Consider the following 22,697-nt stretch of genomic DNA (forward strand, 5'->3'; position numbering starts at 1 on the left):
AGGATGCACAATGTACTGTGTTGGTTGACCAAAAATTATCAATAAAATATTTATAAAAATAAAAATAAAAATTAAAAAATGACAGAGAAACTAAACAAATGTGCCTGTGTTCACAGAGGAAAATACTAAAAACATCTAAAAAATAATGGAGAATCAAGTGGAGACTAGTTTTAACAAAGAACTGCGAGATTTTAATATTTGTAAAAAAACACTGAGAGAAATTAATGGATTTGATCCATTGTATTGTGCCCATAGATTCCCAAATGGAAAATCCCAGCCTATATTTAATCCTCACATCCAAATCATTGTATCAACCCTCTTTCACCTGCTAAGGCATAATCACTGGCAGTGCCAGCCTGGCATCCTGGCAGTCCCACCATGGCACCCTGGCAGAGAGAGTGCCAGGGTGCCATCCTGCCCCGTCCCTGAACACTCAGGGGTCTCTAATGACCTGGGAGAACCCCCAGGTGCCATTACGACTGGTCCACATTTGTGGAAAGCAGTACAGAATGCCGCCTTGGTGAGGTCTCCCAGGTGCAGCTGTGAGGTCCCGGGCACCGGGAGAATCCTGTAAACGCATCCAGATCACCCAATGAAGGCGAGATCCATATCGTGATGTCTTGCAAGATTTTGTTAAATATTGCAAGGCGATTCGAGTGTCGCAAATCCTGCAGGAGGCCTCTTGCAAGATTCAATGGTCTTGTCCGAACATCAAGTCGGTTTCACTCAATGTTCTCCCACCGGAGCGGAGTTACACCTGATTCGCAATCCTTAGCCATGCAAATAATGGGATTCCCTCGCTAATCCCTCACAATCCTCGCCATGCAGTAACTTTGAAGTGGTCAGCTAGAAACTAACAGCGCTTATCTCTGAAGTGGTCCAGGAGCTGTCAATCAAAGCTTTATGTTTATAAACATTGCACACTTCAAAGTTACTCAAACATGACGTGAGATTAATGGAACAATGCTGACACAGCTGGGAGTTGTGTGGAAGCTATCAATCACAGCCTAGTAAAATCAGTATCAAAGAGAAATTAATTAATGGCTTGCTGATCAAAGATCTGAGGTGTTTGAAACACAGCTGACTGTTTTTCTCTTTCCAGGAATTGACAGGTGCTGCTTCCTGTGTATGAGCCAGGTGATCCTGCATGGCTGATTGCAGTTGGGTTGGTGGTGTGGGGGGATGGGGTAGTGGGAGAGGTGGGTAGTTGAGTGGTTGAGAGGTAGTTGGGTGCTGCGGTTGGGGTTGTGTGGGGGTGGTGTGGGGTTGTGCCACGGATGTCTTAGGGACACCGCAATTCAGTGTGAGCTCACTTGGTACCCCGATGCCGACCTCTGCCTTGGTAACTGCCCTCTCCCGGGCCCACCAACCAGGTCCAGTGCCCTCCGTTCTGTGATGGTGAGGGGCCACAGGTATGGTGGGCCCCCTCCAGCTTTCTCTCTCTCCCTGCAGTTGTGCACCTTCTTCTCCTGGACGGAGGAGGGGCGGGGGGGGGAGGTGGGGGGGGGGGGGGGGGGTGGCGGTGGAAGGGTGGAAACAGAAAAAGTACAGTGTTAAGCAGTCGGATGCTGGCGGCCTTTATAAACAGGGCACCTGGCCATGGCGGGCAGTATGGGTGCTGGCATGTGGTGCTGGGTGGGGTGCAAGCAGACTGCCAGCGGGTGGAGTTCGGTCGCCCTCTGGGAGTGGCGGGTTGGGGATTACAGGGTATGCGGACCGTGAGTCTTTAATTGGAGTTGAAGCGTGTGAGAAGCTGCAGGTTGTCCGACAAGTCTGTAGTGCAGACAGTGCTGCAACAGGCCCTCATCCTTCGGGAGGTTCCATACTGAATGATTTCTTGAAATTTTCCTAGGTTTTGGTACGTATAAGATTCAATTGTAGAAAGATGCAAAGCTTGTGATTCATGCGCCGGGACATGTACCAGCACCATTAAGGAATAAACTGAAGGTAGAGCTAGAGAGAATGACAGCTTGGGTGTCATTAAGCATATTGAAGTGCCTAAAGACTGGGTTAATTCCATGGCTTATGTAAAGAAGCACAATGGAGAATTAAGAATCTGCAGTGATCCGAAGGATTTGAATCACAATACTAAAAGGGAACATTACTCTGTACCAAAAAGGGAGGAGATAACGTGTGAAATGGCAGGAGCAACCTGTTTCAGCAAATTGGACGCATCACAAGGCTTCTGGCAACTTAAACTAGATAAAGAAAGAACTAAATTGTACACATTCAGCACACCCTTTGGGACTGGGCATCATGGTAGCACAGTGGGTTAGCACTGCCGCTTCACAGCACCAGGGTCCCGAGTTGGATTCCCGGCTTGGAGCACTGTCTGTGCGGAGTCTGCACATTCTCCCTGTGTCTTTCCTCCGGGTGCTCCGGTTTCCTCCCACAAGTCCCGAAAGACGTGCTTGTTAGGTGAATTGGACATTCTGAAATCTCCCTCAGTGTACCCGAACAGGCACCAGAATGTGGCGACTAGGAGATTTTTCACAGTAACGTCAACAAACTTTTTGCAGCCACGGCATTCTGAATGTGGTCATGAGTGATAATGGTCCTTGTTTTGACTGCTATGAGTGGACAGAATTTGCGTGGCAGTATGATTTACAACATATTACCTCCAGTACTCACTAGCCTCAGTTGAACGGCAAGGCTGAAAAGGGCGTGCATATTGTTCAGCAGCTCCTAAAGAAAGCATTAGACAGCCGCGATTATACCTATCTTGCACTCCTCAGCTATCGTTCGGCACCACTAGTCAGTGGCCTCTCGCCTGCTCAGATGCTGATGAACAGACAACTTTGAATGACTTTACCTCGTTTTCCTCATGAGCCCGTGAAACACTCATAAGCAAGACAATTGCCCTTTCAGAAAAGGAGGCAGAAGGGATTCTATGATAGGTCTGCCAAAAGTCTTTAACTTCTGCAGCCAGAGGATACTGTCATGTGAGAGTACCTTTAAGAAATGGATGTTTCAGCAATGTATCTTTAAGAAATGGAGCTGATCATATTACTGAAGTGATGTCAGAGGGTGGGGGGAGCTGAGCTCACTTCTGCTTTTGGTTTCAGTTTGAGGAGAAAGCTGGGCGTGTCTGTGTGTTTTGCTGAGAGCTGCAGGAAGACAACACAGAACTGGTCTGTTGATGTCTGCAAATCCAAAGACTATAAATATATTGAATGTAACCGCATGTCTATTTTTGAAGGTTTGAAGACTTTTGGATATTTAAAGGAACAGTTTGAAGGGTTATTTAGTGTTGTAGTCTTTTGGGATTATCTTTGAAGTAATGGGTGTTAAGATGTTTTTAAAAGGTTAAATTGAGTTCATAGAATAAACATTGTTTTGTTTTAAAAACCATTTGTCCATAATTGCTGTATCACACCTGGAGAATACGCCGTGTGCTCCCTACACCACAATCTATTAAAAGTTGTGGGTCGTTTGAACTCCATGAAACACTTTGGGGTTCTGGAAACCCGGACCCATAACAATATGGTGAGATTAGAAGACTGTGATGCACGATCAATTACACAAAGTCGAGAGTTGGATGCAATCAAGGCGTTATTACACTAAAATGTGTGGCCTCCTACAGCAGCTGGCGAAATGGCTGCTGTACGAGGAGCACACATATTTATACTTGGCGTACTTGGCGGAGCCAGCAGGCAGGGAACTACCCCCGTACGTGGCTCGAGAGATGGTGCAAGAGGGAGGGATTCAAATTCCTGGGACATTGGAACCGATTCTGGGGGAGGTGGGACCAGTACAAACCGGACGGTCTGCACCTGGGCAGGACTGGAACCGATGTCCTAGGGGGGGTGTTTGCTAGAGCTGTTGGGGAGAGTTTAAACTAATGTGGCAGGGGGATGGGAACCAATGCAGGAAGTTGGAAGGTAGTAAAACAGGGACAGAAATAAAAGGCAGTAAGGGGGAAAGTGTAAGGCAGAGAAGCCATAGTCAAAAATCAAAAAGGGCGACAGTATAAGGTACAGTGACTGAGGGGAGCTCAGTGAATAGGACCAGGAATACTAAAAGAAATAAAACGGGAAGTGAAAACATTAATGGTAAGCGACGCAGCAGGTTGTTACAGGAAGATATGGGTTCGACGACAAGGAAAATTAGGAGAAAGGTTAAGAGGAAATATAACTTAGGAGAGGTTACTGATCGCGGTGTTAAGATTAAGAACAGAGGTAAAAAAGCCAACATAATTGTACTTTACCTGAATGCTCGTAGTATTCGGAATAAGGTAAATGAGTTGATGGCGCAAATCATCGTGAATGACTATGATTTAGTGGCCATTACTGAAACATGGTTAAAGGATGGTCACGACTGGGAGTTAAATATCCGAGGGTATCAAACTTTTCGTAAGGACAGAGTGGATGGTAAGGGAGGTGGTGTAGCTCTGTTATTTAAGGATGACATCCGGGCAACAGTAAGGGATGACATCGGTGCTATGGAGGATAAGGTTGAATCCATTTGGATGGAAATCAGGAATAGTAAGGCGAAAAAGTCACTGATAGGAGTAATCTATAGGCCACCAAATAGTAACATTATGGTGGGGCAGGCAATAAACAAAGAAATAACAGATGCATGTAGAAATGGTACAGCAGTTATCATGGGGGATTTTAATCCTCATGTTGATTGGTTTAACCAGGTCGGTCAAGGCAGCCTTGAGGAGGAGTTTATAGAATGTATCCGCGATAGTTTCCTCGAACAGTATGTAATGGAACCTACGAGGGAACAAGCGGTCCTAGATCTGGTCCTGTGTAATGAGACAGGATTGATTCAGGATCTCATAGTTAGGGATCCTCTCGGAAGGAGCGATCACAATATGGTGGAATTTAAAATACAGATGGAGGGTGAGAAGGTAAAATCAAGCACGAGTGTTTTGTGCTTAAACAAAGGAGATTACAATGGGATGAGAGAAGAACGAGCTAAGGTAGACTGGGAGCAAAGACTTTATAGTGAAACAGTTGAGGAACAGTGGAGAACCTTCCAAGTGATTTTTCACAGTGCCCAGCAAAGGTTTATACCAACAAAAAGGAAGGACGGTAAAAAGAGGGAAAATCGACCGTGGATATCTAAGGAAATAAGGGAGAGTGTCAAATTGAAGGAAAAAACATACAAAGTAGCAAAGATCAGTGGGAGACTAGAGGACTGGGAAATCTTTAGGGGGCAACAGAAAGCTACTAAAAAAGCTATAAAGAAGAGTAAGATAGATTATGAGAGTAAACTTGCTCAGAATATAAAAACAGATAGTAAAAGTTTCTACAAATACATAAAACAAAAAAGAGTGGCTAAGGTAAATATTGGTCCTTTAGAGGATGAGAAGGGAGATTTAATAATGGGAGATGAGGAAATGGCTGAGGAACTGAACAGGTTTTTTGGGTCGGTCTTCACAGTGAAAGACACAAATAACATGCCAGTGACTGATGGAAATGAGGCTATGACAGGTGAGGACCTTGAGAGGATTGATATCACCAAGGAGGTAGTGATGGGCAAGCTAATGGGGCTAAAGGTAGACAAGTCTCCTGGCCCTGATGGAATGCATCCCAGAGTGCTAAAAGAGATGGCTAGGGAAATTGCAAATGCACTAGTGATAATTTACCAAAATTCACTAGACTCTGGGGTGGTCCCGGCGGATTGGAAATTAGCAAACGTGACACCACTGTTTAAAAAAGGAGGTAGGCAGAAAGTGGGTAATTATAGGCCAGTGAGCTTAACTTCGGTTGTTCGGGAAGATGCTGGAATCTGTCATCAAGGATGAAATAGCGAGGCATCTGGATGGAAATTGTCCCATTGGACAGACGCAGCATGGGTTCATAAAGGGCAGGTCGTGCCTAACTAATTGAGTGGAATTTTTTGAGGACATTAACAGTGCGGTAGATAACGGGGAGCCAATGGATGTGGTATATCTGGATTTCCAGAAAGCCTTTGACAAGGTGCCACACAAAAGGTTGTTGCATAAGATAAAGATGCATGGCATTAAGGGGAAAGTAGTAGCATGGATCGAGGATTGGTTAATTAATAGAAAGCAAAGAGTGGGGATTAATGGGTGTTTCTCTGGTTGGCAATCAGTAGCTAGTGGTGTCCCTCAGGGATCAGTGTTGGGCCCACAACTGTTCACAATTTACATAGATGATTTGGAGTTGGGGACCAAGGGCAATGTGTCCAAGTTTGCAGACGACACTAAGATAAGTGGTAAAGCAAAAAGTGCAGAGGATACTGGAAGTCTGCAGAGGGATTTGGATAGGCTAAGTGAATGGGCCAGGGTCTGGCAGATGGAATACAATGTTGACAAATGTGAGGTTATCCATTTTGGTAGGAATAACAGCAAAAGGGATTATTATTTAAATGATAAAATATTAAAACATGCTGCTGTGCAGAGAGACTTGGGTGTGCTAGTGCATGAGTCGCAGAAAGTTGGTTTTCAGGTGCAACAGGTGATTAAGAAGGCAAATGGAATTTTGTCCTTCATTGCTAGAGGGATGGAGTTTAAGACTAGGGAGGTAATGCTGCAATTGTATAAGGTGTTAGTGAGGCCACACCTGGAGTATTGTGTTCAGTTTTGGTCTCCTTAATTGAGAAAGGACGTACTGGCACTGGAGGGTGCGCAGAGGAGATTCACTAGGTTAATCCCAGAGCTGAAGGGGTTGGATTACGAGGAGAGGTTGAGTAGACTGGGACTGTACTCGTTGGAATTTAGAAGGATGAGGGAGGATCTTATAGAAACATATAAGATTATGAAGGGAATAGATAGGATAGATGCGGGCAGGTTGTTTCCACTGGCGGGTAAAAGCAGAACTAGGGGGCATAGCCTCAAAATAAGGGAAAGTAGATTTAGGACTGAGTTTAGGAGGAACTTCTTCACCCAAAGGGTTGTGAATCTATGAAATTCCTTGCCCAGTGAAGCAGTAGAGGCTCCTTCATTAAATGTTTTTAAGATAAAGATAGATAGTTTTTTGAAGAATAAAGGGATTAAGGGTTATGGTGTTCGGGCCGGAAAGTGGAGCTGAGTCCACAAAAGATCAGCCATGATCTCATTGAATGGTGGAGCAGGCTCGAGGGGCCAGATGGCCTACTCCTGCTCCTAGTTCTTATGTTCTTATGTTCTTATGTACCTGTAGTACAGGACCTTACCGTAAAGCACCTACACCGACATCCTCTACATACAATATATACATCAGTGGTGACTATCACATTCACCCCCTGTTAAAATTGAGTCTGGCAGGTGTGGAGGAGAACTATATACAGGTAGACGTTTTAAAGTACAGAGAGAAAAAAAAAATTGAGACCAGCAGGCTGGTGGGGAAAATTATATACAGAGCGATGATGTTTTAAAAGTCCAGGTCATGTTACAGATTCAGTCGGTCCGGAGCCTTGATCTGCCGTTGGGAGTGCCGCAGTGCTGGCGGCGATTCCGGTGTCGGTCTGGTCTTCGGTGGCTTCGGGAGCGTGTCGAAGTCCTCTTCATCCCCGGGTGTGGGAAGGGGAAGGTCGGATTGTCCTGGGGCGGGGGTTGCGGCTGGGTGCGCCGGGGAGGGGGGGGGTGGCGCCGGACCGGTGGTGTGTGAGTGTGCGGAACCAGCTGGTGCCAGGTCTCTGAGGGAGACTGTATCTTGGCGGCCGTCGGGATACGCTACGTAGGTGTACTGTGGGTTGGCGTGGAGTAGCTGTACCCTCTCAACCAACGGGTCCGCCTTGTGGAGTCGTACGTGTTTACGGAGGTGTACGGGTCTTGTGAGCCAAGTCGGGAGCAACACCCCGGAGTTGGACTTCCTAGGGAAGACAAAGAGACGTTCATGGGGTGTTTCATTAGTCGCAGTGCACAGGAGCAACCGAATGGAGTGCAGGGCGTTGGGGAGGACCTCCTGCCAGCGGGAGGCCGGGAGATATCTGGACCGTAGGGCCAGCAGGACGGCCCTCCAGACCGTCCCATTCTCTCTCTCCACCTGCCCGTTTCCCCGGAGGTTGTAGCTGGTCATCCTGCTCGAGGCGATACCCCTGTTGAGCAGGAGCTGATGCAGCTCATCCGCTCATGAATGAGGATCCCCTGTCGCTGTGGATGTAGGCGGGGAAGCCGAACAGAGCAAAGATGGTATTGAGGGCTTTGATGACGATGGCAGACGTCATGTCGGGGCATTGGATGGCGAAGGGGAATCTGGAATATTCATCGACCACACTGAGGAAGTACATGTTACGGTCGGTGGAGGGGAGGGGGCCTTTGAAGTCCACGCTGAGGCGTTCAAAGGGGTGGGAGGCCTTCACCAGGCGCGCACGGTCTGGCCGGTAGAAGTGCAGTTTGCACTCCGCGCAGACCTGGCAGTCTCTGGTGATAGCCCTGACTTCCTCGGTGGAGTAGGGCAGATTGCGGGCCTTGATGAAATGGTAAAAACGTGTGACCCCCGGGTGACAGAGGTTGTCGTGTCGGTCCACCTGTGCGCAGGCACATGTACCTTGGGATAGGGCATCGGGGGGCTCGTTGAGCTTACCGGGGCGATAAAAAATCTCGTAGTTGTAGGTGGAGAGTTCGATCCTCCACCGCAAGGTCTTATCATTTTTGATCTTACCCCGCTGTGTGTTATTGAACATAAAGGCAACCGACCGTTGGTCAGTGAGGAGAGTGAATCTCCTGCTGGCCAGGTAATGCCGCACAGCTTTTTTTTTTTTAAATATTTTATTGAAAATTTTTGGTCAACCATCACAGTACATTGTGTATCCTTTACACAATAATATAACAGTATAAATAACAATGACCTGTTTTATAAACAAAGAATAAATAATATATAACAAAAACGAAAACTAAAACTAAATGGCAACTGCCTTGTCTCAGATAAACACTCTCCAAAAATATGATTTAACAGTCCAATACACAATTATTTATAGCAATGACCTATACATATTATACATATATATAAAAAACCCTGAGAGTCCTTCTGGTTCCTCTCCCCCCCCCTCCCCCCCACCTCCTCCCCCCACCCCCCCTCACGCCCCCCCCCCCCCCACCCCCTGGGCTGCTGCTGCTGCCTTCTTCTTTTCCATTCCCTCTATCTTTCTGTGAGGTATTCGACGAACGGTTGCCACCGCCTGGTGAACCCTTGAGCCGATCACCTAAGGACGAACTTAATCCATTCCAGCTTTATAAACCCTGCCATGTCATTTATCCAGGTCTCCACCCCCGGGGGCTTGGCTTCCTTCCACATCAACAGTATCCTGCACCGGGCTACCAGGGACGCAAAGGCCAAAACATCGGCCTCTCTCGCCTCCTGCACTCCCGGCTCTTGTGCAACCCCAAATATAGCCAACCCCCAGCTTGGTTCGACCTGGACCCCCACTACTTTCGAAAGCACCTTTGTCACCCCCACCCAGAACCCCTGTAGTGCCGGACATAACCAGAACATGTGGGTGTGATTCGCTGGGTTTCTCGAGCATCTCGCACACCTATCCTCTACCCCAAAACATTTACTGAGCCGTGCTTCAGTCATATGCGCCCTGTGTAACACCTTAAATTGAATCAGGCTTAGCCTGGCACACGAGGACGATGAGTTTACCATACTTAGGGCATCCGCCCACAGCCCCTCCTCAATCTCCTCCCCCAGCTCTTCTTCCCATTTCCCTTACAGCTCATCTACCATAATCTCCCCCTCGTCCCTCATTTCCCTATATATATCTGACACCTTACCGTCCCCCACCCATGTCTTTGAGATCACTCTGTCCTGCACCGCATGAGGTGCAGGACAGTGTGATCTCAAAGACATGCGGGAATTCCCTCACCTGTTGCCTGGCAAAAGCCCTCAGTTGCATATACCGGAATGCATTCCCTTGGGGCAACCCATATTTCTCGGTCAGCGCTCCCAGACTTGCGAACTTCCCATCCACAAACAGATCTTTCAGTTGCATTACTCCTGCTCTTTGCCATATTCCAAATCCCCCATCCATTCTCCCCGGGGCAAACCTATGGTTATTTCTTATCGGGGACCCCACCAAGGCTCCCGTCTTTCCCCTATGCCGTCTCCACTGTCCCCAAATTTTCAAAGTCGCCACCACCACCGGGCTTGTGGTGTATTTCTTCGGTGAGAACGGCAATGGGGCCGTCACCATAGCTTGTAGGCTAGTCCCCCTACAGGACGCCCTCTCCAATCTCTTCCACGCCGCTCCCTCCTCTTCTCCCATCCACTTACTCACCATTGAGATATTGGCGGCCCATTAGTACTCACTTAGGCTTGGTAGTGCCAGCACCCCCCTATCCCTACTACGCTGTAAGAATCCCTTCCTCACTCTCGGGGTCTTCCCGGCCCACACAAAACTCATGATACTCTTTTCGATCCTTTTGAAAAAAGCCTTCGTGATCACCACCGGGAGGCACTGAAACACAAAGAGGAATCTCGGGAGGACTACCATTTTAACCGCCTGCACCCTCCCTGCCAGTGACAGGGATACCATGTCCCATCTCTTGAAGTCCTCCTCCATTTGTTCCACCAATCGCGTTAAATTTAACCTATGCAATGTACCCCAATTCTTGGCTATCTGGATCCCCAAGTAACAAAAGTCCCTTGTTACCTTCCTCAGCGGAAAGTCCTCTATTTCTCTGCTCTGCTCCCCTGGATGCACCACAAACAGCTCACTTTTCCCCATGTTCAGTTTATATCCTGAGAATTCTCCAAACTCCCGAAGTGTCCGCATTATCTCTGGCATCCCCTCCGCCCATCCCTTCCGCTACATATAACAACAAATCATCCGCATACAGAGATACCCGGTGTTCTTCTCCTCCTCTAAGTACTCCCCTCCACTTCTTGGAACCCCTCAATGCTATTGCCAGGGGCTCAATCGCCAGTGCAAACAATAATGGGGACAGAGGGCATCCCTGCCTTGTCCCTCTATGGAGCCGAAAGTATGCAGATCCCCATCCATTCGTGACCACACTTGCCACTGGGGCCCTATACAACAGCTGCACCCATCCAACATACTCATCTCCAAAACCAAATCTCCTCAGCACCTCCCACAAATAATCCCACTCCACTCTATCAAATGCTTTCTCGGCATCCATCGCCACCACTATCTCCGCTTCCCCCTCTGGTGGGGGCATCATCATTACCCCTAGCAGCCTCCGTATATTCGTATTCAGCTGTCTCCCCTTCACAGACCCAGTTTGGTCCTCATGGACCACCCTCGGGACACAATCCTCTATCCTCATTGCCATTACCTTGGCCAGAATCTTAGCGTCTACATTTAGGAGGGAAATAGGTCTATAGGACCCGCATTGCAGCGGGTCCTTTTCCTTCTTTAGGAGAAGCGATATCGTTGCCTCAGACATAGTCGGGAGCAGCTGTCCCCTTTCCTTTGCCTCATTAAAGGTCCTCATCAGTAGCGGGGCGAGCAAGTCCACATATTTCCTGTAAAATTCAACTGGGAATCCATCCGGTCCCGGAGCCTTCCCCGCCTGCATGCTCCTAATTCCTTTCACTACTTCCTCTATTTCAATCTGTGCTCCCAGTCCCACCCTTTCCTGCTCCTCCACCTTGGGAAATTCCAGCCGGTCCAGAAAGCCCATCATTCTCTCCCTCCCATCCGGGGGTTGAGCTTCGTATAATTTTTTATAAAATGCCTTGAACACTCCATTCACTCTATCCGCTCCCCGCTCCATCTCTCCTTCCTCATCCCTCACTCCCCCTATTTCTCTCGCTGCTCCCCTTTTCCTCAATTGGTGGGCCAGCAACCTGCTCGCCTTCTCCCCATATTCGTACTGTACACCCTGTGCCTTCCTCCACTGTGCCTCTGCAGTACCCGTTGTCAGCAAGTCAAATTCTACGTGTAGCCTTTGCCTTTCCCTGTACAGTCCCTCCTCCGGTGCCTCCGCATATTGCCTGTCCACCCTCAGAAGTTCTTGCAGCAACCGCTCCCGTTCCCTACTCTCCTGCTTTCCTTTATGTGCCCTTATTGATATCAGCTCCCCTCTAACCACTGCCTTCAGCGCCTCCCAGACCACTCCCACCTGGACCTCTCCATTATCATTGAGTTCCAAGTACTTTTCAATGCACCCCCTCACCCTTAGACACACACCCTCATCTGCCATTAGTCCCATGTCCATTCTCCAGGGTGGGCGCCCTTCTGTTTCCTCCCCTATCTCCAAGTCCACCCAATGTGGAGCGTGATCCGAAATGGCTATAGCCATATACTCCGTTCCCCTCACCTTCGGGATCAACGCCCTTCCCAAAACAAAAAAGTCTATTCGCGAATAGACTTTGTGGACATAGGAGAAAAACGAAAACTCCTTACTCCTAGGTCTGCTAAATCTCCACGGGTCTACTCCTCCCATCTGCTCCATAAAATCTTTAAGCACCTTGGCTGCTGCCGGCCTCCTTCCAGTCCTGGACCTCGACCTGTCCAGCCCTGGTTCCAACACCGTATTGAAATCTCCCCCCATTACCAACTTTCCCACCTCTAGGTCCGGGATGCATCCTAGCATACGCCTCTTAAAATTGGCATCATCCCAGTTCGGGGCATATACGTTTACCAAAACCACCGTCTCCCCCTGTAGTTTGCCACTCACCATCACGTATCTGCCCCCGCTATCCGCCACTATAGTCTTTGCCTCAAACATTACCCGCTTCCCCACTAATATAGCCACCTCCCTGTTTTTCGCATCTAGCCCCGAATGGAACACCTGCCCCACCCAACCTTTGCGTAGTCTCACCTGATCTATCAGTTTCAAGTGCGTTTCCTGTAACATAACCACGTCTGCCTTAAGTTTCTTAAGGTGTGCGAGTACCCGTGCCCTCTTTATCGGCCCGTTCAGCCCTCTCACGTTCCACGTGATCAGCCGGGTTGGGGGGCTTTTTACCCCCCCCCCCCTTGTCGATTAGCCATCCCCTTTTTCCAGCTCCTCACCCGGTTCCCACGCAGCTGTGTCCCCCCCAGGCGGTGCCCCCCCGCCCATCCCACCCCATACCAGCTCCCCCCTCTCCCCAGCAGCATCAGCCCAATAATTCCCCCCTCCCACCCCCCCCACTAGATCCCCCACTAGCGTAGTTACACCCCCCATGTTGCTCCCAGAAGTCAGCAAACTCTGGCCGACCTCGGCTTCCCCCCGTGACCTCGGCTCGCACCGTGCGACGCCCCCTCCTTCCTGCTTCCCTATTCCCGCCATGATTATCATAGCGCGGGAACCGAGCCCGCGCTTCCCCCTTGGCCCCGCCCCCAATGGCCAACGCCCCATCTCCTCCACCTCCTTTCCTCCCCCCACCACCTCCTGTGGAAGAGAGAAAAGTTACCACATCGCAGGATTAATAACATAAAATTCCTCTTTTCCCCCTTTTTACCCCCCCTCTTCGCCCCCCATACTCGCCCCACCACTTTGTTTCAAACGTTCTTTTTAAAAAAAATAAATAACCCGCTCATTCCAATTTTTCTTCCACGATAAAAGTCCACGCCTCATCTGCCGTCTCAAAGTAGTGGTGCCTCCCTTGATATGTGACCCACAGTCTTGCCGGTTGCAGCATTCCGAATTTTATCTTCTTTTTGTGAAGCACCGCCTTGACCCGATTAAAGCTCGCCCTCCTTCTCGCCACCTCCGCACTCCAGTCTTGGTATACGCGGATCACCGCGTTCTCCCACTTACTGCTCCGAGTTTTCTTTGCCCATCTAAGGACCATCTCTCTATCCTTAAAACGGAGGAATCTCACCACTATGGCTCTAGGAATTTCTCCTGCTCTCGGTCCTTGCGCCATCACTCGGTATGCTTCCTCCACCTCCAGCGGACCCACCGGGGCCTCCGCTCCCATTAACGAGTGCAGCATCGTGCTCACATATGCCCTGACGTCCGCTCCCTCCGCACCTTCAGGAAGACCAAGAATCCTTAGGTTGTTCCGCCTCGCGTTGTTCTCCAGCGCCTCCAGCCTTTCCACACATCGTTTATGGTGTGCCTCATGCATCTCCGTCTTCACCACCAGGCCCTGTATGTCGTCCTCATTCTCGGCAGCCTTTGCCTTCACGACCCAAAGCTCCCGCTCCTGGGTCTTTTGCTCCTCCTTTAGCCCTTCGATCGCCTGTAATATCGGGGCCAACAGCTCCTTCTTCATTTCCTTTTTGAGTTCTTCCACGCAGCGTTTCAAGAACTCGTGTTGTTCAGGGCCCCATATTAAACTGCCACCTTCCGACGCCATCTTGGTTTTTGCTTGCCTTCCTTGCTGCTGCTCTAAAGGATCCACCACAATCCGGCCACCTTCCTCTCCTTTTTTCATCCGTATCCAGGGGGGATTCCCTTCTGGTTCACCGCACAGTACTTTTAGCCGTTAAAATTGTCGTTGGGGCTCTTATTAAGAGCCCAAAAGTCCGTTCCACCGGGAGCTGCCGAAACGTGCGACTCAGCTGGTCATCGCCGCACCCGGAAGTCGCCGCACAGCTTCAATGATGACTTGGCCCTTTTTCTCGACGGAGGAATGCCGAATTTCGGAGGCATGAAGGGTTTGTGAAAAAAACGCCACGCGCCTGCCTGCCTGGTTGAGGGTGGCGGCTGGAGCGATGTCTGATGCATCGCTCTCGACTTGGAATGGTAACGTCTCGTCGACCGCGTGCATCGAGGCCTTGGCGATGTCAGCCTTAATACGGTTAAAGGCATGGTGAGCCTCGGCCGTTAAGGGAAAAAGAGTGGATTGAATGAGTGGGCGGGCCTTGTCCGCATAGTTTGGGACCCACTGGGCGTAATAAGAAAAGAACCCCAGGCATCGTTTGAGGGCCATGGGACAGTGGGGGAGGGGTAGTTCCATGAGGGGGCACATGCGGTCAAGATCGGGCCCCAAAACTCCGTTCTGGACCACATATCCGAGGATGGCTACGCGGTTCGTGCTGAACACACACTTCTCCTTATTGTAGGTTAGGTTGAGGAGAGTGGCGGTGTGGAGAAATTTAGCAAGGTTGGCATCATGGTCCTGCTGATCGTGGCCGCAGATGGTGACATTGTCCAGGTACGGGAAAGTGGCCCGCAGCCCCTACCGGTCAACCATTCGGTCCATTTCCCGTTGGAAAACCGAGACCCCGTTGGTGACACCAAAGGGAACCCTAAGAAAGTGGTAAAGGCGGCCATATTGCCTCGAAGGCTGTATATGGGCGGTCCGCCTTACGGATGGGGAGCTGGTGGCAGGCGGATTTCAGGTCCACAGTTGAGAAGACCCAGTACAGTGCAATCTGATTGACCATATCATATATGCGTGGGAGGGATACGCGTCGAGCTGCGTGTACCTATTGATGGTTTGGCTGTAGTCCACGACCATCCTGTGTTTCTCCCCAATTTTCACAACTACCACTTGGGCTCTCCAGGGACTGTTGCTGGCCTCGATGATGCCTTCCCGAAGCAGTCGCCGGACCTTGGACCTGATGAAGGTCCTGTCCTGGGCGTTGTACCGTCTGCTCCTGGTGGCGACGGGTTTGCAATCCGGGGTTAAGTTTGCAAATAGGGAAGGTGGGTTGACCTTTGGGATCGCGAGGCCGCATACAGTAAGAGGTGGTAGGGGCCCGCCGAATTTCAGTGTTAGGCTCTGGAGGTTGCACTGGAAGTCCAGGCCGAGTAGCCCGGCAGTGCAGAGATTGGGGAGGATGTAGAGGTGGAAGCCGCTGAACTCCACGCCCTGGACAGTGAGAGTGGCGATGCAGTACCCCCGGATCACCACAGATTGTGACCCGGAGGCCAGGGAGATTCTCTGGTTAGCGGGGTGTACCGCGAGGGAGAAGCGCCTTACCGTATCGGGGTGAATGAAGCTCTTGGTGCTCCCAGAGTCCAGCAGACAGGAGATCTCGTGCCCATCGATCTTCACGTTGCTAGAAGCCGTTGCCAGGTTGTGTGGGCGAGACTGGTCAATCGTGACCGAGGCGGTAGCTAGCGGCGCGTGGCCAGATGAGGTGCCCGGGGGGCATTTCCTGGTAAGATGGCGGCGCCCAACGGGCGGCATGTGTCGTGGGGAAAACAATATGGCAGCGCCTGACGATCCTGGGGAGAACAAGATGGCGGCGCCCAAGGTCTGCACGTGGTGGGGGTCGAACAAGATGGCGGCGCCCACGGGCCATACATGGTCCGGGGACAGGAAGATGGCGGCGCCCACTGGCCGCACGTGGGGGGAGCTGGAACAATAGCGGCGACTGAGCGGGCGTGGCACACCGCAGCGAAGTGCCCCTTCTTGCCACAGGCCTTGCAAAGGGCGCTCCGGGCCAGGCAGCACTTTCAGGGGTGTTTGGACTGCTCACAGAAGTAACATTTGGGGTCCCCGGGGTTGGTTGGCTGCCACGCAGCACAGGCGTGGGGTTGGCTGAGGGCGGTCGCTGGTGGGGTCCACGATGCGGCGGCCGTCTGCGGAGTCCACAATGCTCCATGGCGAACTCAGACCGCGGAGCTGGAAATTAATAATAGACCCCCCCGATCGGCTGCGCGCCTGACCTTGACTGCCCAAACATTGCTCAGCCGTGCATAAGGCACCCCTACCCTCCGATTGGCCCACCTTCGCCCTCGCAGCCGCCACACTAGTTTCCCGACCAGCAGGACCATGAGTGGTCCATACCGTCGGGACTTCGGCCGGTCGGGGGCGGAGCGGGCTTCCAGCAATGGCCGCAGGTAGGGGATACACGGTGCGGCGTACTGCTTTTCGGGGCTCTCAGAATCGAGGTACTGGCACCGGTCCCGATTCCATGCAGGGAAATGGATTCTCCGCCCCGGCTCGGCCGCGATTTCGGTGTCGGGTGCGGAGAATCCAGCCCCATATGTTCTTACCATTTGTCTCTCATTTTAAAAAGGAGTAGAGAAACTAGATAAACTGTATAATGTGCTGAAAATGAAGAGTTCAAAGTGTGACATTTTTTAAAGTTTAGTCATTCCTGTTTTTGCTTTCTGCAACTCATCTGATAACTGAATTAATCACCAGTGATTCAAGGAAACATAGAAGTTTAAAGAACAAAGGCAATGTTTCTGAGTATGCCATACATCTCACTCAATATATATTTATATCATTTATAGCATAATGTACTTACACTTGCCGCTCAATGTTGTTCAGCATTTTCTCAATCTGTGATCTATGGATTTCACCATCTACCATGGCAAGGTAACTGTAAAGGAATCTAAATGTAGTGTAAGGGATTCGACCGCCATCTTCACTCGAGCTTAAAATTTCAAAGGCATACTTCATGGCGTTTGTAATGTTCTGTGAATAAAAAGCAATGTCTTTGAGATTTGATTCCAATATAAATCTATTCTAATGTTGTTCCTTTGAAAAATTTTATTTGGGCCTTCCTGTGCTGACACCCTGTAAGAACACTATTCACGACGCCCTATGCTGCTCTTGCTCATGTATTTGCTTTGTTTGGCCCCTTGTTCCGCACTGTAACCAATCACTGTTTGTCGATGTACCATTTGTCAATGTTCTCTGTTGATTATTCTTTTGTCTACTATGTACGCACTGTGTACGTTCCCTCGGCCGCAGAAAAATAGTTTTCACTGTACTTCAGTACATGTGACAATAAATCAAATCAAATCAAATAAATCAAATCAAACTAGGCATCTAAGGGATATCTATGAACTATTTTAACAGGCATAAAATTATAGCAAAGGTGTGCTTGAATGCCCAATATACTCTCCTGGCACGTAAGGCTCTGCATCAGTAATGTCAACTCATAATATTAACCATGATATCCTTATCCTGAACTCTATGATACAGACGGATCTGAGTGTCTTGGTACATGACTCACTAAAACTTGGAATACAGGTGGAGCAAGTTATAGGAAGGCAAAAGGAATGCTGTTTTTTAATGCAAGGGAAATCAAGTATAAAAGTAGGGAAATCAAGTATAAAAGTAGGGAAGTTATGCTGCAGTTGTACAGGCATTCACATCTGGAGTATTGTGTGCAGTTTGCTCTCCTTACTTAAAAAAGGATATAATTGCACGAGAAAGAGTTCAGAGAAGATTCATTCAACTGATTCCTGGGATGAAGGAGTTAAATTATCTGGAATGTTTGACCAGATTGAGCCTATACCCATTGGGGTTTAGAAGAATTAGAGGTGATTTATTGAAACATGTAAGATTCTGAAGGGACTTGACAGGGTCAATACTGAGAGCATGTTTCCCCCTTGTTGGTGAGCCTAGAACAGGGGACATAGTTTAAAAATTGGGGGTCTCTCATTTCAGACTGAGATAAAGTGATTTTCTTTTCTCTCAGAGGATCGTTAGTCTGTCGAATTCTCTTCCCAGAGAACATGTTATTGAATATGTTTAAGGCTGAGTTAGATTTTTGATCAGCAAAGGAATCAAGGGTTATGGGGGGCAGGCAGAAAAGTGTAGCTGAGGCCGTAACCATGATCTTATTGAATAGCAAAGCAGGTTAGAGGGTCTGAATGGGCTACAAGTGCTCCTAATTCTTGTGTTCTTGTGTTTGCATTCTTGGTTAAATTCTTGGGAATCTATCTGGCATCTTTTCCAAAATTAGAATATCCATTTGTAGATGGAGTGCTAAAACTGTGCATCACACTACAACCTAACTATTGCCTTACATGGATTAATCCCTTCCTACTTCTGTATTCAGGAGTGAAATTTTGAAACACCTACATATAATGTGATGGAAGTTTGGAACTTTCTTTCGCAAATGGCAATTGATCAATTGGAAATTTTAAATCTGAGACTGATAGATTTTTGTTATCCAGAGGTATTAAGGGATATGCAACAATATTTGAGGCAGAAGTTTTTGCCATTGAGGAAGAAAAAAGGAACTAGATCTGTTTTTGGGTCAGAAACTCATCTTTGGTGGGAAACTGATTAAAATTCAGCTTTTCACAGGGGTGAGCCCTTAATTGATATGGAGATGTGTCTCCTACCCACTTAGAGCAACAAATGATTGGAATGGAGTCAGGTCAGATGAAGTGGGAGTCTCATTAGACACCCCATGACAGCCATTACTGAAGCTGAGAGTTGGCCTGAGAGAAAGATTTGTGGTTTGTGCCAAAGCCTTCCACTGGACCAGAGAGATGTGAAGATGGCACAGAGAAGCCAGAGGCTAGGCACTCAGAGCAGGGGAGATCATTGCTTCATCGATGCTGACCTGGACCTAATGCTAATGGAGAGGAGAAAGATCCTCCTCCTGGAGGTTGCAGGAGGAGGCCATCTTGTTGTGCAGCAGATGCACCTCTCTATTCAGCGTTGTCTCATTCTATCTCCAATTCTTCCCCCTTCCTTACCTGCTGCTCCCCAGATGTGCTTTCTCCTTCCAGGGACTCACCCTCCTCACAGTCCATACCTCTCTGGAGGATCATGTTTTGGAGAACACAGCAGATCATTACAGTGGCCAAGACCGTTGCAGGAGTGTATTGAAAGGTATCACCCTACCAATCCAGGGAATGGAATCACATTTTCAGAAACCTAATGATCTGCTTAATGGTTACTCTGCTCTGCTAACCAAGTGGCATTAGCTGTATGGCCTCTGCCTTTGTCTGAGAGTCCTATAGAATGGTCAGTAGCCATCACTTCAAGGGATTTCCCTTGTCCCCTAAGATTGATCCACACACAATGGTTTGGAGTGAAGATCTGAGGCAGAAATCATGCCAGCTATGAGGAAAGCAAATGCACACATGGCGGAATCTCCTGTTGTGGTCATAGACCTGTTAGAAATTGAGGGAGTAGAAGCCATTCATGTTGATGGGTCTCAGTGACTGGTCACTGGGTGCCCTAATGGCCAGAGGGTACAATCAATGATGCTCTGGATCTGGGAGAATCCAACAATGGAGGCGAAACCCAATGTCCACTCTCCTTGTGAGGGTGTGTCTGTTGTTAAATGAATGTGCTGTCCAGCTGCCCAGGAGCGCCCAGGGAGGGAACAGACCATAGGACCCTGCCCAACCTGCCTCAGGAAGCCCCTGCCCACGACCCAGGACCCCCGAAACGGCAGAGACCCCGCACGAGGACCCGGACGCGCAGCAAGGTATTCCCGCGCCCGCAGAATGCCGGGACCCATCCAGATCGCAAACATGCCCCCCTAGCAATCACTCTACCTCAACCAGTGCCCGGGGCCCTGCCAGACGTGACCCCAGATACGTAAACAGCGCCCTGATCCCCACCAACGCCCTGGACCCCGCCAGACGCAACCACCTACCTTCCGCAAGAGCTGACATCTGCCATCGGATCCCAGGATCATCCAGCAGCCGCCGACCGAGGAAGTCTGCAGGTTAGACTGAAGTAACACGGTTTCAAGACCCCTCTCCCCAGCATACTCCTGACAAACGTCCAAGCGATCGAAAACAAGCTGGATGAACTTAACGCCAGACTTACCACTCAGGGGGAAGTAAGAGACTGCTGTGTGCTCTGTTTCACAGAGACATGGCTCACCCCCGCCTCACTGGACTGTGCCATACAACCTGAAGGCTTCTCAATTCTCCGGGCGGTCCGCACGGCATCATCAGGCAAAGCGTAGGGTGGAGGGGTGTGCTTCCTCATCAACTCTTCCTGGTGCTTGGATGTGGCGACTCTGGGGACCTACTGCTCCCCAGACCTGGATTACCTGACCGTGAAGTGCCGCCCATATTATCTTCCACGTGAGTTCACTTCAGCCATTATCACAGCGGTCTACATCCCACCCCAGGCAGAAGTGAGGAAGGTGCTGGACGAACTATACACAGTAATAAACAACTACGAAACAGAACACCCGGAGGCCTTGTTCATCGTGGCCGGAGACTTCAACAAGGCCAACCTCAAAAGTGTACTGCCAAAATTCCACCAGCACATCTCCTGTCCCACCAGGGGCGACAACACTCTTGACCACTGCTACTCAAAAATCAAGGGCGCCTACCGTTCCATCCCCCGACCGCACTTTGGGAAATCAGACCATAAGACGGTTCTCCTTCTCCCGGCATACAAGCAGAAACTCAAGCGGGAGAATCCAGCTAAGAAGGTTGTGCAGTGCTGGTCCGAGGAGACAGAAGAGTTCTTACGTGACTGCTTAGAGACAGTGGACTGGTCCATATTTAAGAACTCATCGACCAACTTAAATGAGTATGCCATCACCGTCACAGATGTCACCAGCAAATGTGTGGACGACTACGTGCCAAAGAAAGCAGTACGTGCATTCCCCAACCGGAAACCATGGCTCAATCGCGAGATTGACTCCCTACTGAAGGACAGATCTGAGGCGTTCAAGGCAGACGACCCTGACCTATACAAGAAATCCAGGTACGACTCCGGAAAGCCATCCGAGATGCCAAGACAGAATATCAAACCAAGCTAGAGTCACAGACAGACTCTCGGCGGTTGTGGCAAGGACTAAACAACAACGGGCTACAAAGCGAAGCCGAACAGTATCTCTGGCAGCAGCGCACCCCTCCCCGATGAACTCAATGCATTCTATGCTCGGTTTGAGCAGGTAAGTATTTCGGGCAGTATGGTCGGCACGGGCTTGGAGGGCCGAAGGGCCTGTTCCTGTGCTGTACATTTCTTTGTTCTTTGTTGTTCTTTGTAACCAACAATCCGCTGTCGAGTGCCCCAGCAGCCCATAATTCACCCATACCCACCATCACAGCTTCCGAAGTCAGATTGGCCTTCCTGAAAGTGAACCCTCGGAAGGCGACGGGCCTGGACGGGATCCCTGGTCGTGCACTCAGAGCCTGCGCGGACCAGCTGGCAGAGGTATTCGCGGACATCTTTAACCTGTCCCTACTCCACTCCGAGGTCCCCACCTGCTTCAAGAAGACCAACATCATACCGGTACCAAAGAAGAACCAGCAAACGTGCCTCAATGACCAGTGGCCCTGACTTCAGTCGTAATGAAGTGCTTCGAGAGGTTGATCATGAAGCGCATCACCTCCATACTCCCAGAACGCCTTGATCCACTGCAATTCGCAGACCACTGCAGCCGATCCACATCAGACACCATTTCCCTGGGCCTACACTCGTCCCTAGAGCATCTTGAAACCAAGGACTCCTACATTAGACTCCTATTTATTGACTACAGCTCTGCCTTCAACACCATAATCCCAGCCAAGCTCATATCAAAACTCCAAAACCTAGGACTTGGCTCCCCACTCTGCAACTGGATCCTCGATTTTCTGACCAACAAACCACAATCAGTAAGAATGAACAACAACACCTCCTCCACAATAGTCCTCAACACCGGCGCCCCGCAAGGCTGCGTACTTAGCCCCCTACTCTACTCCCTGTACACACACGACTGCGTGGAAAAACTTGGTTCCAACTCCATCTACAAATTTGCTGACGATACGACCATAGTGGGCCGGATCTCGAATAACGACGAGTCCGAATACAGGAGGGAGATAGAGAACCTAGTGGAGTAGTGTAGCGACAACAATCTCGCACTCAATGCCAGCAAAATTAAAGAGCTGGTAATTGACTTCAGGAAGCAAAGTACTGTACACACCCCTGTCAGCATCAACCACCAGTGGTGGAGATGGTTAGCAGTTTCAAATTCCTAGGGGTGCACATCTCCAAAAATCTGTCCTGGTCCAGCCACGTCGACGCTACCACCAAGAAAGCACAACAGCGCCTATACTTCCTCAGGAAACTAAGGAAATTCGGCATGTCCACATTAACCCTTACCAACTTTTACAGATGCACCATAGAAAGCATCCTATCGGGCTGCATCACAGCCTGGTATGGCAACTGCTCGGCCCAGGACCGCAAGAAACTTCAGAGAGTCGTGAACACCGCCCAGTCCATCACACGAACCTGCCTTCC

General features: G+C 49.6%; 1 protein-coding gene across 1 annotated transcript in view; it reads right to left on the reverse strand.

Annotated features, from left to right (window-relative positions):
* The window catches only part of LOC140407786 (ropporin-1-like), a 170,205-nt gene that overhangs the window by 11,505 nt on the left and 136,003 nt on the right, over positions 1–22,697 (reverse strand). The window contains exon 5 of the mRNA XM_072495049.1: positions 17,002–17,171. Coding sequence (XP_072351150.1) covers positions 17,002–17,171 — 170 coding nt within the window. The remainder of the gene's footprint in view (positions 1–17,001; positions 17,172–22,697) is intronic.

The sequence above is a fragment of the Scyliorhinus torazame genome, chromosome 2 (genome assembly GCF_047496885.1).
Source record: "Scyliorhinus torazame isolate Kashiwa2021f chromosome 2, sScyTor2.1, whole genome shotgun sequence".
Taxonomy (NCBI): Eukaryota; Metazoa; Chordata; class Chondrichthyes; order Carcharhiniformes; family Scyliorhinidae; genus Scyliorhinus; species Scyliorhinus torazame.